A 17,449-nucleotide genomic window follows, 5' to 3' on the forward strand; every position below is an offset into this window, starting at 1 on the left:
CCAGCTGACCCGGCCACCCTTCAGTTCCTTCTTGCCGGCTACTCCGACAGTGGGGAAGGAGGGTGGTTGGAATGGTATGAGCAACACATCTTGAAGAACAACAGTTACAGGGTAAGTAACCTGTCTTCTTCTTATTTATGCGGCGCCGTGGTGGCGCCACTCCAGGGGGCGCCCAGCCGACCCGCCGAGTGTTGCTAGGGTAAAAAGTTTCTCCGACGGCTGTGCACGCGGCGCGCACACACCTAAATGGAATGGATATGAGCAACACATCTCGAAGAACAACAGTTACAGGACAAGTAACCTTGTCTTTGCGGCATATACAGAATAGTGATGGAGGTTGTTGTTGTTACACTTGTTTACAGCATATCCATCACCATGGCTTCTGGGCGCAGAGACCTGAGACCTAACAGCCGCTGTGGTGGCTTTGTGTGATTGAGGCAGCTGCTGTGGAAGCTCTCATCTCATTATTTATTATCTGCATGTCATCTGTAATGAAACCTTCAATTTCTTTAATGGCTTTGTAAGTAGAGAAGGATTCCATCGTGCCCAGCAAGCTGCGCTCTCACTCTGAGAAGAGCATTTCTCTGTAGATTGTTGCTCTCCAGGGGCCTGATATTCTTGAGATGGTTTGAGTAAATATTGATTTTCTCCAGTAATGTAGGAGTTTTAGTAATAGCATCAAGTGTGTTCTGGATATTGAAATACTTTTAGCTGCGTATCAGTTGCTTTATTTGTTTTTAACAGAGTGGAGATTTCAAACTTCAATGAATACTGCAGTGTAACAGAAAAGCTACAATTAGTCATTGCTCTGATTACTCAGAAAAAGATCACTCTGCATAGGTTTAAAGGTCTCCTGACTATAATGATTATTTACAGTCAAATACCAAACTGCCACTGACTGTCAGATACAGGTTGTGATGGAGGTAAGCATTTGGGCTCTTAGGACACAAAGTGCATCTTCCTAGGTGTTTGTACCATGCTTGGCACAGAGAGGTCCCAGTCTGACTGGAGTCTGGAGTGAAGACTGCAATGTCCCTGGTAATGCTCGTTCTATGCTGGAATGTGTGTGGAGGGGCGGGCAGGCTTTGCAGAGCGTTGTCATTGTCCTTTTTTAAAATAAAGTGTGTTAATGTTAAAATTACTTCAGTGAACACATTCCTGCTACACAATGCAGGATGTCCCTTCTTGACCAGGCATTCAAACGGGAGTGCCACTGCCTGAGTCCTGCACTAGGCATTGCACTGGAGGGCCTGCTGGCTGGCGGCACTGGTCTCTAGTCAGGCCCCATCCTGCCATCGGCTCTGCATCGGTGGATCCCTGAGCCCATGCAGAGCCCTGGTAGGCAGAAGACTTCACATAGTGCATTCAGTTGCCGCATCAAGGCCTTATGCAAACAGGATCAACTTGTGTCCTGACTGCTAGTGTAACTCTCCAGGACCCCATGAACTCCCAAGGAATTCCCTTGGATTTACACCAACCGCATAGGTCAGTGTTTGGCCCCATATGGCACCAGAAAGAGACACGTTTGACAGTTAATTTGAATATATCATATTTCCCAGATATTGTGTTAACTCTTCTAGAGCCTAGTTCAGGCCTATTTTTTAAACCACAGATAAATACATATGTTCGTAGAATTAGTCACTGCCCTTTCCCATCTGAGGCAGTTGAACAAAAAATTTGTTGGTAAGTTTTAGTCCAAACACAAATTTAGGTTGACTGTTACTTAATTGGCAGCTTCAGGTATCGAGAGCTAGCCCCACAGCTGGTGTAAATCAGCCTAGCTCCATATGGACGTATGCCATCTTACCCCAGTTGAGCATCTGGCCCCCAGAGTATCCCAGAGATTGACGAGTTCTGTCTCCTCCCCATGCCCAGGGGATTTGCATACTCTCCTGTGACGGGAGACTGAGAAGAGTGAGATGGATGAGAGGGGACATGTTAAATGCATGTAAAATAATGAACAGCCTAGAGAAAGCAGATTGTGGAAAATTCACAGCCAATAAAAGGAAATACATTTTCACACAATGTATAATTAGACTGTAAAAGCAGCAAAGAGTCTTGTGGCACCTTATAGACTAACAGACGTTTTGGAGCATGAGCTTTCGTGAGTGAATACCCACTTCATTGGATGCATGAAGTGGAAATTTCCAGGGGCAGGTTTATATATGCAAGCAAGAAGCAGGCTAGAGATAACGAGGTTAGTTCAATCAGGGAGGATGAGGCCCTCTTCCAGCAGCTGAGGTGTGAAAACCAAGAGAGAGAACATGGTTATGTCCGTTGGCAAGCCATCACAGTCTTGTTTATCCTTTGAGCTTAGGCTGATGGTGTCAAATTTGCAGATGAACTGAGCTCAGCAGGTTTCTCTTTGAGTCTGATCCTGAAGTTTTTTTGCTGCAGTGTGGCCACCTGCAATCTGCTGTTTGTGTGGCCAGGGGTTGAAGTTTCTACCAGCAGATTTTTGTATAATTGCCATTCCTAATATTGATTTGTCCATCTTATCCTTTTCTGCAAGACTTGTCCAGTTTAGGCTTCCGATGGTACTAAGCAGTAGGGCATTGCTGGCATATGATGGTGCTAATTACATTGGTGGAATGCAGTCCGTGAATTGAATCGTATGTATGCTATCTGGTTAGGTCCTGTATGTCTTCGTGCTTCGTGGTGTTACGATATGTGCAGAGCTGATTAGGTTTTTGCATGATTTGTTCCTGAGTTAAAGTTATATGGTGCTGTTGTTCGTTACTGGTCTGAGAATAACTGCAGGTTGTAGCGTTGTCTGTGGGCAAGGACTGGCTGCCACCAAGGCCTGTTGACAAGTGTGGCATCAATTGTCCAGGATGGTCTGTAGATCCCAATGATGATTGGAGGGGTTGTAGGCTGGGGACTGTATGTGCATGGCGTGGGTCTGTTGGTTCTTCTTGGTTCTGCCCAGTGGAGCTTCTGGGTACACTTGCTCTGTTGATTGTTTCTTATTTCTTCGTGCGAGTATTGTGTTTTGAGTAATGTTGATGGGTGAGATTTTGATAGTTGTTGGCTCTGTCGAGGGTTAGAGCAGATACAGTCTGTACCTCAGGCTGGCTGTAGACCAATGGATCATGTGTGTCCCGGGATGAAGCTGTAGGCATGGAAGGTAGGCATGCGGTCGAGGTTTTTGGTATATGTTGGTGGTAATTGGCCATCATTTTGCACCTGGGTGTCAGAAGTGACCTCCTGGTGATTGGTCAGGCTGAGGTTGATGTGGGTGTACAGCTGTTGAATGTTCGTTGGTTGAATTTTCCAGAGGCTCCTCATGGTCCAGGATATAAGATGTCTCGTTAGCGTAGGTAGAGAAGAGCCATGAGTGGATGAGAGTGAGGAGCATTGTTCCCAGGTCACCATAAAAATTTGATATTGTGGGGCCATGGGGTGTCCATCAGTGCCACTGATCTGGAGATATATATGTCATCAATTTGAACTAGTTTGTGTGAGGATGAAGGCAAGAGTCAGCAACCAGCTTTGCTGTTTGCATCATCAGCGATACTGTTCTGACAGGCTATGTATCATCTGTAGTGTGGATGTTGTGTAGGAGCTTTACATCCGTGGGGCCTGGCGCGGATGGTATTTTCAGCAAGTTCATAACTGCATGTGTTTCTCAGGAAATCTGGTGTCATGGAGATAGCTGGATGCTGTGGCAAGGTCTGAGTAGAGAGTCCACTATCAGACAGTCCTTCAGTGAGAGTTGCTGCCCGAGATGATGGGCGCAGGATTTCCGGGTTTGTGGATCTTGGGTAGTAGATAGAATAAGCCTGATCGGGGCTCTAAGGGTATGTTGATTTGTTCCGGTGTTTAGTGTAGGGAGTGTCCTGAGCAGATGGTGCAGTTTCTTAGTGTATTCCTCAGTGGGATCTGAGGGAAGTGGCCTGTAGAACTTGGTATTGGAAAGTTGTCTGGCGGCCTCCTTTTCGTAGTCAGACTTGTTCATGATGACAACAGCACCTCCTTTATCAGCCTGTGGAACTCACAGCCGCCAGATACTGTTGAGGCAAAGAACTTAGTGAAATTCAAAAAGGGCTTGGATGTTTATGTGGATAACAAGAATAGCCAGAGAGGTAACAGTAGTGCTACCAAATGTTTTGGAATGGATGCTTAAACCTCATACTTCAGGGCTTCAGTTACTTTCAAACTATTTGAGATCAGGATGAGACCTAATGTGGGAGGGTTCTTAGACCTTCCTCTGCAGCATCTGGTGCTGGTCATTGCCAGAGACTGGGCTAGATGGACCCTGGGTCTGATCCAGCCTGGCCATTCCTGTGCGCACATACTGGGCCAGCTTTAGGGAAAATCATGCCCTGGACGGATTTTCATTTTGGCATCCCCGGCCTCCGTTGGCACAGCATCCCCCATTGCCCCGGCCCCCATGGGTGCCTCCTCATTGCCACTGGACCCCGTGAGCTCCTCACCTCCCCTTTGTACTAGTCCTTGAACCCCTAATCCCTCCACTGTGCCCCCTCCTGTACCCCTAACTCCTGCCCTCTTGCACCCTAAACCCTGCACTGTGCCCCCTTTGCCCCAATCTCTGTACCCCTGACCCCTGCACCCCCTTCTTCACCCCCTCCTGCACCCCAACCCCTACACCCCTAATCCCTACACTGTGCCCCTCCTGTACCCCTAACTCCTGACCTCTCTTGCACTCTAAGCCCTGCACTGTGCCCCCTTTACCCCTAATCCCTGCACCCCTGACCCTTGCACCCTCTCTGCACCCCTAATCCCTCATGTGCCCCCTTCCTGCACCTACATGGGGAAACTGACCTGGATGCATGGAGCAGTTGGCATTGCTGCTCGCTCCCTCACTCCAACGCTGCTCCTCTATGCACCCCTAGGGCACCGTAAGGGGGGAGGAAGGAGCATGGTCGGGGCTCCCTGCATCCAAGTCACCTTCCCTACCTGGGCTGCATAAGGGGAGGGCAGGAGAACAGCAGCCTCTGATGCCTCACAGCCCAGCCCAGGTGGGGAAAGTGACCTGGGTGCACCACGGAGCGCTTGATCTTGCTCCTCGCTCCCTTCCTTGTAGCCCCCCAGCAGGGCACAGAGGAACATTGGTGGGGGGGAACAGTATCTGTGGGTCACCGTTTGCCTCCCTGCCCCCATGTTCCTCCGCTGGGAGGAAGTAGGGAGCAATCTGGACACCTCCACATGACACTCCCTTGCCAGCCAGGAGCCGTTTCTGACTACCCTGGCAGTGTGCACCTCTGTGCTGCTGCCCGGCACCCCCCTGACTATGGCGCCTTAGGCAGTCGCCCAAGTGGCCCACCCCTGAGGCCGGCGCTATGCACATCTCCCTCCCAAGGGGGCGGCGAGTCTGCCAGTGTGCAGTGGTGTGTCTTGTGTGACACAGACCAAGTGCACGGTACATAGATTTACTCAATGCAAACTCTCCATGCTGCCAGTTAACCCTGGCACCTTTCTGTGATCAGCCTTGGCCGGGAGGGTGAGCCTCAGGCACAGGTCCAGGGCACACAAGCTCTGCCTGTGTGTGTTGCCACTCCCCAGGAGAGGCCCAGTACAGGGAGGTGGGGACAGGGCAGCCTCTGCCAGACGGCTTCTAATTTAGTTCCACTCTCTGGGCCATTTCTTGCTGAAAGTCTGCGGCGTCAGTGTGGGCCTGAATCTGCTCCAAGGTTCCCTGAGGCTGCTGGGCATCGAAATGAAGGAGCTTGGGGGCGGAGGCTGGAAGGAGCCTAGCAGTCCTGGAGGGGATGGGTGCATACTGGAGGAGAGCGTTCAGCTGGCTGCCTAGGAGGTGTCTCTGGGAAAGGCGGAGAGTGGACTTCCTCCTGCAGGGAGGGGCTCAGCCTTCCTGGGAGAGGAGTGGCAGCTTGCCCTGGACTAGAGCCCAGGGTGCGAGGAGAGGGCAGGTACAGAGAGAACGTCCCCTCCATTGTGTCAGCAAACCAGCACTGTTCCCATTGACACCCGCAGCGAAGCCAGGCCCAGAAACTCTCACCCTCAGCTTTTGTAAGCAGCCTGCCTGGAGGAGAAATGAGCTCTCCTCTCTTTCTCCACCAGCTCGCATGTGTAGGCTTGCCACTCCCAGTCAATAAGGGACTCTGGAGGGTCCAATCGGGCCTTTAAAAGTCCATTCGGCGGCACGGGGGGCCCAGGGCTAAGGCAGGTTCCCTGTGTGCCCTAGCTCCACGCGGCTCCAGGAAGCAGCCGCCAGGTCCTTGCAGCCCCTAGACTCATGGGCGGCCAGGGAGGCTCTGTGCACTGCTCCTGCCCTGAGGTTCCCATTGGTCGTGGTTCCTGACCAATGGGAGCTGCGGGGGCAGCACCTGGGAGCATGAGGGCAGTGCACAGAGCCTCCCTGGCCACCCATGCGCCTAGGGGCTCCACTGCAGGGACCTGCCAGCCGCTTCCCGGGAGCTGTGATAAGTGCCACTGGGACCCTGCACCCTGAACCCTCTCCTGCACTCCAACCCCCACCACATCCCAGAGTCCCCTCCCACAGCCACACTCCATCCTAGAGCCAGCACCCCAGCCCCCTCCCCCAGCCTCCTCCTGTACTCCAACCCCTGCCACATCCCAGAGTCCCCTTCTGCACCCATGCTCCCTCCTGGAGCCTGTACTCCAAACCCCTCATCCCTGGCCCCACCCCAGAGCCTACACCCCCATCTGGAGCCCACACCCCCTACTGCACTCCAACCCCCTCACCCAGTCAGGAGCCTGCTCCTTCACCCCAAAACACACATCCCCTGCCTCACCCCAGAGCCCTCAACACCTTCCTGCACCCTAACCTGCTGCTCCAACCTAGTGAGAGCGAGTGAGGGTGGGGGAGAGTGAGTGACAGAGGAATGGAGCAAGCGGGGCGGGGTCTCAGTGAAGGGGTGGGGCCTCAGCGAAGGGGCGGAGTGGAGTGTTCGATTTTGTGCGATTAGAAAGTTGACAACCCCAGGCATGTGGCTTGGCAGCAGCTCTCACTAGGAACAGGTCTCTTTGCTAGGGAAGGGGACACCAGCAGCTGCTGGCATGTCTGGGGAGGAAGAGCCAATGGATGAAGTCTCCTGGCCCAGATTTCAAGGTTGCAAAATTGGATCCAGAGGGGCTGTGGCTGCTGCCCTAAGAGGTGCCCCATATGGCAGGGAGGGTCTGTGCTGGCATGGAGGGACCTTAGGAAGGCTGTGAGTACCCAGCCTAGCAGCTGGTACCCTGTATTCCCTTGGCAGTCTGGGACTGGGGACTGTGCTGTGTCTAGGAGGGAAGGAGGGAGATCATGTTGCAGGTACTTGGAGGGGAAGGGCAGGAGGGTGTGAGGACAGTGGTATTTGAGGCAGGCGATACGAGTTATGCCCTGTCTGATTGGCAGCCGTAGCTTACGGGACTGCTGCCAGGCTGTGTGAATTTTGCATTCTCTGTCCGTGGGAGGGATGGAGTGTTTGCACAATGGGCCTGGCTCTTGGCTTGCCAGAAAGGTGTTTGCACAGAGCTGGTGACCTGAAGACAGGTTTGGTGTTTGTCTGGACAGTCCCAGGGCTGGGAAATTCCCATGCTCATTAGAGACACCTGGCTGGTTTGTGGAAGCAGGAGGAGCTGTGCACACAGGTGAAACAAATCCTTCAGAATGGGTCCCTCTAGTCCGGGGCTCCTGTACTGCCTGCCATCCAGTGAGACGTCCTGGAATCTGGGGCCCTCAAGAACTCACCTGCAGGGGCACTGCTCATGGTCATCCATGGCAGCTGCATTCATCAGGGCAGCAGGGGCTGAAAGATGCTGGGGGAGACTAGGTAGCCAAGGGGGGCTCCCAATGCTTAATTTGTAATAAGAGGTGCCGAGGCTCAAGCAATTGTTTTACATTTATAACAGACGTGGCAAGTCCAGAGGTGCCGGGGCTCTGCCCCTGCACAAATTAAGCGCTGGGGGCTCCCTTCCCCCAGTGACCAGGGGCCAGCCCTCCAGAATGAATGGTGACCTGGTCTCACTACATTATCCTTGCTCCAGGAACACATCACACCCTCCATGCTTACAGGTGGTTGTGGAGAGGAAAGGGGCAGAGAAAAATCTCTCCCCTCAAGGTCTTTTCCGGATGTCATAAGAGGAAAAGGCGGTAAGGGAGGCAGATCCTCTCAGCCCAGCACAGGCAGCAGCAGTGCAAACTGCTCACACTTCCCCCAAAGCATGGCACACCTCCCCCAGGCACAGCAACACCGCGGCCTGTCTGCAGAGTCCAGCCAGGGAGCCCAGCAAGTGCCAGCTGGTGGCGATTCTGGTCCACAGGGTTCCTGCCTCAACACAGCCTCCAGAAGATTCTGCCTTTTGGTCAGCCCAGCACTGGTTTGCATTTGAACAGTACCTGGAAATGGTTCACCATCAGTGGCGGCTCCAGGCACCAGTGCTCCAAGCGTGTTCCTGGGGTGGCAAGCCATGGGGGGCACCCTATGAGGGTGGCAGTCAGGTAGCCTTCAGGGGCGCGCCTGCGGGAGGTCCGCTGGTCCCACGGATTTGGCAGCAATTCAGCAGCGGGTACACCAAAGCCGCGGTACTGGCGGACCTCCCGCAGGCATGCCGCCGAAGGCAGCCTGCCTGCCGTGCTTGGGGCGACAAAAAAGCTAGAGCTGCCCCTGTTCACAGTGAAATCACTTTGTATTCAGAGTCCAGTTCCTGCTGTCAGCACTGGGGCCCTGAGTGCAGGTCTATGGACGCATTGGAGCAAGGGTCATCGCTGTCACTAACTATTTGTTTGCTGAGCATAATGCCTTTGCCCAGCATGCTAGATAACAGGAAAAAGCAGCAGCCTCTGCCCAGACCAACTTACCGTTCACAGCATGTGCAAGCAGTGTGGTCCCAGCAGGCTGGACAGCTGGCCAGGAACAAACCTGCAGGCTGTGGCCCTCATCTGGCTGACCAGTTGTGTTCAGGGCTTGTTGAGTTACTACGGGAACACCTGCCCCAGCCCCACAATCTAGAGTCCACATCCGAGAGCTGGGAGACTGCCTTGGTCTCAGTCCAGGGCTGAATGCCTCAATGCTTTGTGGCCTTGGGGAAGCTGGTTCCTTGTCTTGAACAGCTGGTAAAATTGGAGTCAAACCCTAGGAACCTCTCAGAGTGCTGGAGCTGAGCAGAATTGAGGTGTGCTGACAGGTGGGGGCCTACTATTCTGGGATTGTGTTCCTAGGTGTCCTTCAGGGCAGTGCCCAGGCTACATCCCTCTGTCTTTGGTCCCAGATCTCAGTCCCCTGGCTGGGCCCCACTGGTATATGGGGGAAGCTGCTCTGGCACTTCCACTCCATGCCAGTTTTGCTGCTCTGGGGCAGTAGGTCTCAGGAACATGAGGGAGCACGACCTTTGCTCAGTGAAGACAGACCTGATTGAGCTCGCTACTGTGAGAGCAGCGGAGAGGCACTGACTGTATTTCCCGTTCTTCATTACTGGCGCTGTGGCTGTGGCTGGCCAGCCCCAGAGAGCCTGTGCCAGAAGGAACAGATAGTGCAGGGTGCAGCACCCCCTAGGCTTCCCATTCCCCGCTGCCCACAGCAGAGAAGTGGGGTGATCTGGGCTAGTGACCGTTCCTCTCTGTCCTGGCTCGGGCCCAGGTCGATCTGGCTGATCCAAGCCCATCCACAGAGCCCAGCTTTACTGGAGTAGCAGTAGCCATCTGTGGCGGGTGTGAGTGGGCAGCGGGGAGGGAGGCGGGACAGGCTCTCTGTGCTTGCTTCCCTTTGCAGCAGCATCTCCAAGGAGCATCCTTGTCCCTCTGTGTGGGGGAGCTCTGTAAACAGCCTTCTCAGGGGCAGTGGGGCCAGGGTACCGACAGGGAAAGAGGAATGGCCCCACTGCAGACAGACTCTAAAGATTTCATTTCAAAAAGACCTGCTCTCCTCGCGTGGTGGTGATTTGTTATCCCTGTTTGTTGTTTGTATAGCCCCAGTCACACACCAGGAGCCCATGGGCTGGGGGTGCGTAACACAGAAAAAGAGCTGTGCTCTGCCTCAGGTAGCTCACCGTTTGTAAGACAGGTGGGAACAATATTGGGATGGGACCCACCGGCCCCTGAGTATTGCCAAGGCAGAGATGAATGCCTGAGACTGCAGAAGGGCCCGGGGCCCATTGCCCTAGCTCAGTGCAGGTCTCCAGCACACCCTCCTGCCCCAGTGCCATTGGATACCACAACCTGACCGCTGTTCTCACTGCTTAGTGTATTCTGGGCCTTCATGCAATCCTGCCCTCCTCCCCATTAAGCAGGGAGTGAGACTCTGATGCCCATGCGGGGTTAACTGGCCTCACTGCCTCAGAGAGGGCTGGGCCAGGCTGTGGGCAGGGTTCCGAAAGGTCTGAGATTTTGGCTGCTTATCTGAATGGTGCCTGTTGGGGCAGCTCCAGGCACCAGCGCAGCAAGGGCGTGCCTGGGGCAGCAAGCCGCGGGGGCAGTCAGGCAGGCTTCAGCGGCGCGCCTGTGGGAGGTCCGCTGGTCGCAGATTCAGCAGATCACCCACAGAAACGCCGCTGAATTCGCGTGACCAGCAAAGGCCGCCCGACGGCCATGCTTGGGGCAGCAAAAAACACAGAGCCGCCTCGGTGCCTGTGTCCACTCTGGAATCCCCTGAGCCCAACAGGAATGGTCTGACTCCTGGTGGCTCCCTAGCATGGTGGCCAGCCCTGCTGTGCATGTGTCAGCCTCACACGAGGGGGTGTCCCACATCAGCCTACCCTGAGCACCTGCAATAACATGTTTTTCGAAAGCTCCATGTAAACAGCCAGTTAGAAAGCAGCTGGCAGTGCTCCTGTCAGGCACTTTATCTGGTTGCAAATGTCCCTCTCCCACCATCTGCATCCTCCTTCCCCAGCACTGTGAGATTAAACCACGTTTTCTCTTTGCAAACATTGGCAGGGGAAGCAGCAGCTCCCTGAATGGAAACAATTGCAGGGTGGCTGGTTGCCTGAACTCACAGGCGGTCTCTGTGCAATGTGCTTATCTGGGCTGCATTTCAGTGCAGAGGGGAGGTGGGATCAGCTGGCTGCTGTGCATTCTGCCTGCCCACTACATCCGAGGGTCCCAGATTGAGTCGGGGGCTTCTGGGGTTCCAGATTCCTCACAGGTACCTGCTGGGTATGAGTTGGAAGCCCTGGGAGAAGTCCCCGGGGTACTGCTGCCTGAGGAATGGAGAGCCGGGGGTCCCTGATTAGGAAGGTTCTTAAACTGGAGGACAATATCGTGTTCATCTGAGCAGACACTGTCTGTGCATCTGCTGCTATTCCGCACTGGAATACCAGCTAGGTGGGCACTGAGCTTGACCCAGTCTGGCAATGCGCATGGGCCTCAACACACAGGCAGGGAACTAGCTGAGGGGACAAGCATTGTGTGTGAGCAGATTGGCTGATGGTTAATCCTTCATGTATCTGCCCTCTGTCGTCTGCTGTGCAAACGGGCTGATTTTCAGAGGGGGGTGTTGGTGCTTGATTGATTTTCACTGCATGCACTCAAGCCGATGAAAAAATATTTCCATCAATAATATCTAACATTGACAGACTGGCAAAGTGAGAAAAATGCTGCTTGAGAACTTACTAGAGTTGGATTTAAGAATATTTATTTGATGTATTTTGACATATCATGTTGTTAATTTGTTCTTAGCTTTAACTTCTTGAATCCCAGCACCCACCGCCCTCTAAATTATTATTGTCTGGCATTTTCTGGCACCCCCATAATTTCCTGCAGCTGTGAACATTTAAATCGATTAAAATAATAAAAAGCTTAAAAATAAACCTTGATATTGTTTGTCTAATTATACAAAAGCAATTGAATTCTGCCAAGCCTAGCTATCATCTAATTAGCAAGGGGCTGTAACGTGGGATTAGGTGAGCCCTGAATTGCTCTCAGTAAAGTGGAGATGAAATGTACTTAGAATCTCTTAAGCCTTGCTCCAGGGGAATTGCTGAAGCTCTGTATAGACTGTGGAAGATGCATTAGTTACAGTATCTGGGCAGTCACATAACTCCCCCTAGCTACACTTACACCTATTAGGCTCTATTGATTTCTTTGAAATCATTCACTTCTGTGGCTGCAGACCCCAGAGAGCAGGGCAGAGTCTCGCTCCATGCCGGGATTTTGGGACTAGCACTCGTCTTATTTCAGAAATCTCCAAAGATTGTGTATCAACCTGGTATAGTGAATATCAGATTGATCTACCTGATTGGAATTTGGGCCTGCACACTGCAGGATGGCGGAGGCTGGGTGTGCTGGGCAAAGAAAGGGACATTGTGTCACTCTCCCTCTAGCAGATGTTCAGAACAGCACTGGTAGACTTTGGTAGCAGGGAGGGTGGGGCTGGGAGCATCAGGACAGGACGCCTTTGGGCAGAATGGGAAGAAGCAGGCAAGGGAATTCTGGCATTCCCCCAGCCAAAGAGGACTGGTCTGGGTTATGGAGTGTGTCAAAATACCCCCTCCAGTTCCCAACTCATTGACAATTTGGCCTTATTAAAAATACACAGAAAGGGACTTAGGCTCCCAGTGACTGTCACTGGGAACTGTGCACTCAACTGTCTTAGGCATGTTGGAAATCCCCCCTTCACCCAAAGAGAATTCAAGCTGACAGTGTCAACAAACATTATTCCCAATGCCCAGCCCAGCAGTCGACAGCCCTCCAGGTTTCACAGCCTGAGTGAACTCTTGCAGCTTTTACTGCCCCTGTGATAGCTGAAGCCACAAATGATGTTTTTAAAGGAAACTTGCAAATGGGACTGTGATGCTGGCAGATCAGGGGCTAGCTCACGCCAGGGCCCGTCTCATACGAACACAGACAAATACCTAGCTGGAGCTAGTCTGGCTTGCCTGTGTGTTAGGATTCTTAAAGCAGGTATTAGAATGATAGGAATGTGTTTAGGGTTTAGACTTTATTGAATGCTTGTGAGTGGCTGCCGGCATTAATCTCACTTATAGCATTCGTACCCCATATAGTAAGGTAACATTTGAGCATTTGTGTTGTGAGCTTCTGTGACTGTGTAAATCACCAGACAGGAGAGAAACATTAACTAATGTGAATTGCTGGTTTCTAACAGAAAGTCCTGCCCAACAGAGAAGGTCCATTGACACCAGATGGACTATTGTGGGATATTAAAGAGGATAACGTACTTTATTGTTCTCTAATTCCCCCAGTGAAGATGAGTCATACAAATGGACTCCTCCCATCAGTTTGCAGCTCAGAGCACATGGGAGGAGGGGAATAAAAGCCGCTAACAAGAAGGAACTGATCTTCTCTCTGCTGCTTGGACTCTGGGGAGACAGTTTGTAGGCACAAGCAAGAGGTCTGCAGTGTTTAGCCTGGATTAGCCCTAAAGGTCATATAGAGCTTGCTTGTTGTAGAAGTTTCTCTTATCTTTTGAAACTTAACATTTAACCTTGTAAATAACTCTCGTTTCCTTTTCCTATTAATAAATCTATGTCTAGTTTATCATAGGATTGGCTACAAGTGTTGTCATTGGTGTGAGATCTGCACTTGATAATTGGTTGATGAAATCTAAGTATAAAACTTTCAGGGTTTGTGCCCTGGTTCTTCACAGCCTGCCGTGATGCTGATACTCATAATTTCGAGTCGCTGTAGGCAGCTTGACGGGAGCTATTGGTTTTGTGCCATTATTTTCTTTTGATGAGGGATTAGAAGGCCCAAGGAGGCCTCAAAACCTCACTTGTTTTTATATCAGGTCTTCCCTGTGTTTTCTGGTGGTCCCCTTGGAGGAGGAGAAAACTAGAATGGGGGCTTTTTCTTAGTTAAAATAGAGGTGTTGCTCTTTAACTCAATGACCTTTTCTCCCAACAGTTTGTAGTGCATATGAATTAAATGAGTTTTAAAAATCAAACAAAAATTAGAGCGTTTGACATACTCATGGGGGAATTCTGTGCTAAAAACATAAAAATTATTTGCACAATATTTAAATGTTCTGCATATTTTATTTGTCAAAATAGTGAATAGAATCATGCTGGTTTCAATTATTTTGGCAATTTATTTAAACTACAATACAATGGATGGAGAATGGGAGTGGGGAGTATTGGAGGAAATCTCCAACCCCCCTCTTTCTAAGAGTAATGTAGCTAGGTTTTACTCTTTATATCTAGTTATTTGTCAACAAATATATGCAGCCATATGCTCAGTGTTACATCATAGGCAACTGAAGAGCAAGTGAAGGCTGGAGAATCAAATTCACAATTTATATTGGCTACTGATCATCTCCAGAAAGGTCAGTTGCAAGCAGTTCATGGAGCACATTGTGACAGCAAAATGTTATAGTCCAAAAATTTAGATCAGTTCTAATCACTGAAGCACCATATGCATTTATAAGCCATACTGTCCTTTACAGCACAATGGCAATGTAAAGGAGCCGTACAACTTTAACACCTGTTTTATACTCCTGGGGGAATTCACTAAGAACAATGGGAACAATTCACTAAGCAGGCAGGCTGCTACATTCTGCTCTGCCTTAGGGGACGGAGCCTGCCGCACTCCTGCCTCCTTGGAAATACCCCGAAGCCCTGCCCCTCCACACTGAGCATGCCACAATAGTGACAAGAGGGACAGAGTGTGTGTGTGTGTGTGTGTGTGTGTCTCTCTCTCTCTCTCTCTCTCTCTCATGCATGGCTGTCGAGCCCCCACTTTTGGCGGTAGTTTACTTCTCTGCCAGCTGCTCTGGTCACCCAAACTGCTGTCCGTGCTGCCGGGGAGGGGCTCATGACCACTCTTATAGCTTCCCTTTGCTTCCCCATCAGAAGTCATTTTTCTGTGGGGAAGCAAAGAAATCTGTGGGGAACATGAATTCTGTGTGCGTGCAGTGGTACAGAATTCCCCCAGGAGCATTTAAACAATCTGACTAAAAAGAATTTCCCCTCCCAGCTGCATACTGTCTGTGACATCACAAACCTCCAAGTTCCCAAGTTGCCCACAGAGCCTTCCAGTAAAACAGAAAAGCTAAGACCTCGCCTTTCTGATAGAAAAACTCATTAGGCAAAAAACACAGTCAGCCTTTTTTTATGCCTCATAAGGAATTTAAAAGGCCTATGACCAGCATTTTATTACTTGCAGGTCATTCTTAAAACCCTGTTTTGCAAAATTCACCACAGCCTGAAATCATCCAGCTGCAGGTCCTTCTAGGCCATATGTGAAGGGAGATCTGCCAGGCTCCAAGCAGACCCTATGTAGCTGGTTAGCATGTAACTTTTGGGGTGAGAGGATGGCAGTTCAGAGGCCGGAAGATGTTTCCTGTTGGGGGTGTGGAGCAGGGTTTCACCAGCTCCTGGGATGGGACCTGACCCAGGGAACAGGCCAAGGGAGAGCAGAGCAGTTTGTTCCCACGCATATATTACAAAGTATGTGTGGTGGGGTCACAGCAGATGGGAGAGGCTGAAATATGTGCTAGGATGGGGGCGCGCCAGGCAGATGCCCATGAAGCTCCCTTGCTTGGGATGAGTTCCATCATTTCTTTTCGTCAGCACATACTGTTCCTGGTGGCTCTTCCCCATGTGACCCAGGGACCTCTTGGTGCCCACTGGAAAAGGAACAGGGGTGCATAAGGGTTACAGCAATCCCTGGATCTGGTCTCTACATCATAACTTATCAAGGGCATTGTGTGAGGTCTCTGTTGTCAAATTGGTCATCATAGCCAGTGTGAGCAGAACATATGGTAATACGTAAGGAGTTATGTATCTGCGCTCTTAAGGGCTGTGAGTTGGAGGTGGTCACCAGAAGGTGATAAATAAGTTTCTTTCAGGCAGGAAACACTTAACTATCAGTCCGACTGTATGTTAAATTGAGTATTGTATACTTCACCATGGCCGCCTATTTACAGTCTGAGCAAAATGCTAATCAATGAAGAGATTGCAGAGCCTCCCTCTCCGGGAAAACACAAGCAGCAGAGGGTGCAGGTGAAGACAATAAGGGCAGGAAGCTGGAACTGTCTGGAGTGCAGAGGGACACCATCACCTGGGGACAAGCGGCCAACTGGTTGTCTGATGTCACAGCCGGTCTGGTTGTTCAATGCTGGGTGAGGTGGTCTAGGGAAGCTAACCTTTCCAAGACCGGAGAATGGCTTGTTAGTTCAGTTCAGGCTCTAGAAAGCTCTTGTGATTTTAGTTTATATGTAACCATTTGTTTCCGTTAATTCTACTTGCTACTTCTCTGTCCTGTGTTCTGGGACCATGTGAGTGTTTTTGCGAAATGTACCTATGTGCTGTGAGTGGAGGGGAGCAGGATCCTGAGGTGTACCGGGGAAGCTGGGGGCACTGTCCCTTTGGGACCAGCAGATCTGTGAATTCTGTGTCTCCAGTGGAGCAGGGGCCGGGCACTCCAGGGCCATGCTTGGAGGGTGGGATGTGCCTGCCCAGGGACAGCAGGGCCTGCGTAGACTGAGAGGGCTGGGCTTGTGTTGCCTGTGGCTGGTGTAGTCAGGAGCTGGCCCCAGGCAGGCACAGACAGGGCTCTGCCATGCTAAGGGTGGGGCACAGCAAGGTGCCTCACAATCCTGGGTACTTCCGGGAAGCATCACGCCCAATCTCTCATGCAGACCTTGCCCGATCACAGATACAGCACAGTGTGTGCATGGACCTGCTGCCTCTGCCCCTAAGCCAAGCTGCTGTGCCTCCCGGGCCCCTTGTGCAGGGCTGATGGTTCCCGCTTCCCCCTCGATTGGCCCTGGCCCTGCACAGCCTAGGCTTGGCTGCTTTCGTTGTGCAGGCTCTGGAGTCTCGAGCTGTTTGCATACAGCAAAGAGCAATTTCCATCCTCTGAATTAGCTCAGTAGCCACATTTGCGTTGTGGTGTCACATGATGCAATGTTGCCGACATTCTGTCCAGCTCTCACCACCCCGCTCCCACTTATTGGCACCAGAAACTCCATTGCTCCGCAATACAGCCAGCTTTCCGAACTGATCTTACCCTTTGTTTTGCTTTCTCCTGGCTCCTTAGTGCCTGAAGTGATGGGCACTTACTCAGAGCGAGCTCTCCACTCACACATACATTCATCCGAAGTGGGGTTTGGGAAGCTTGTACTTTGCAAACAAAGCCAGGGCCCTGTGACATGCCGCTAATGACCTCGCTCTCTGCCTGTGTTTCCTTTACGTCAGAAGTCGGAGTGCTTATTAAGTTTGGAGGCTTACTCCCAGGAGCAGAAGAAGAGGATCTGCTGGTGTCTGGCTGAGAACATCACTAAGCAGCAGCATCCGGCAGCGGCTCCTGCTGAGAACAAGGTAAGGAGCTGGTGGGCTGGCCAGCTGGGCAGACAGGGCATTCTCCTGGCACCACAGGGCTGGGGCCTTCCCTGTCACAGGGGCTTTGCTCATCTCACATTCCTGCAAGGACCCACGCTCTCAAAAACCAGCTTGAGCCAGGGGCGCTGCCAGCTCACATCAAGGGGCTGCTGGGACTGCAGCTTCTGAGGCTGCACCGGAGAACATGTCACTGGATTTACAGCCACTGACCCAAGCTGGGCCAGACTTT

The 17,449-nt window shown here is 51.6% G+C and overlaps 1 protein-coding gene across 4 annotated transcripts in view; it reads left to right on the forward strand.

Moving 5' to 3' along the window:
* RGS3 (regulator of G protein signaling 3) overlaps window positions 1–17,449 on the forward strand; it is a 235,466-nt gene that overhangs the window by 148,182 nt on the left and 69,835 nt on the right. For 3 of the 4 annotated variants that reach the window (XM_075060499.1, XM_075060500.1, XM_075060501.1), the window contains one exon: window positions 17,077–17,199. In XM_075060499.1, the coding sequence (XP_074916600.1) occupies window positions 17,077–17,199 (123 nt within the window). Of the gene's footprint in view, window positions 1–6,960; window positions 7,155–17,076; window positions 17,200–17,449 lie in introns of those variants that run through there. The other variant, XM_075060504.1, reaches the window with a different exon arrangement.

The sequence above is a fragment of the Chelonoidis abingdonii genome, chromosome 24 (genome assembly GCF_003597395.2).
Source record: "Chelonoidis abingdonii isolate Lonesome George chromosome 24, CheloAbing_2.0, whole genome shotgun sequence".
Classification (NCBI taxonomy): domain Eukaryota; kingdom Metazoa; phylum Chordata; order Testudines; family Testudinidae; genus Chelonoidis; species Chelonoidis abingdonii.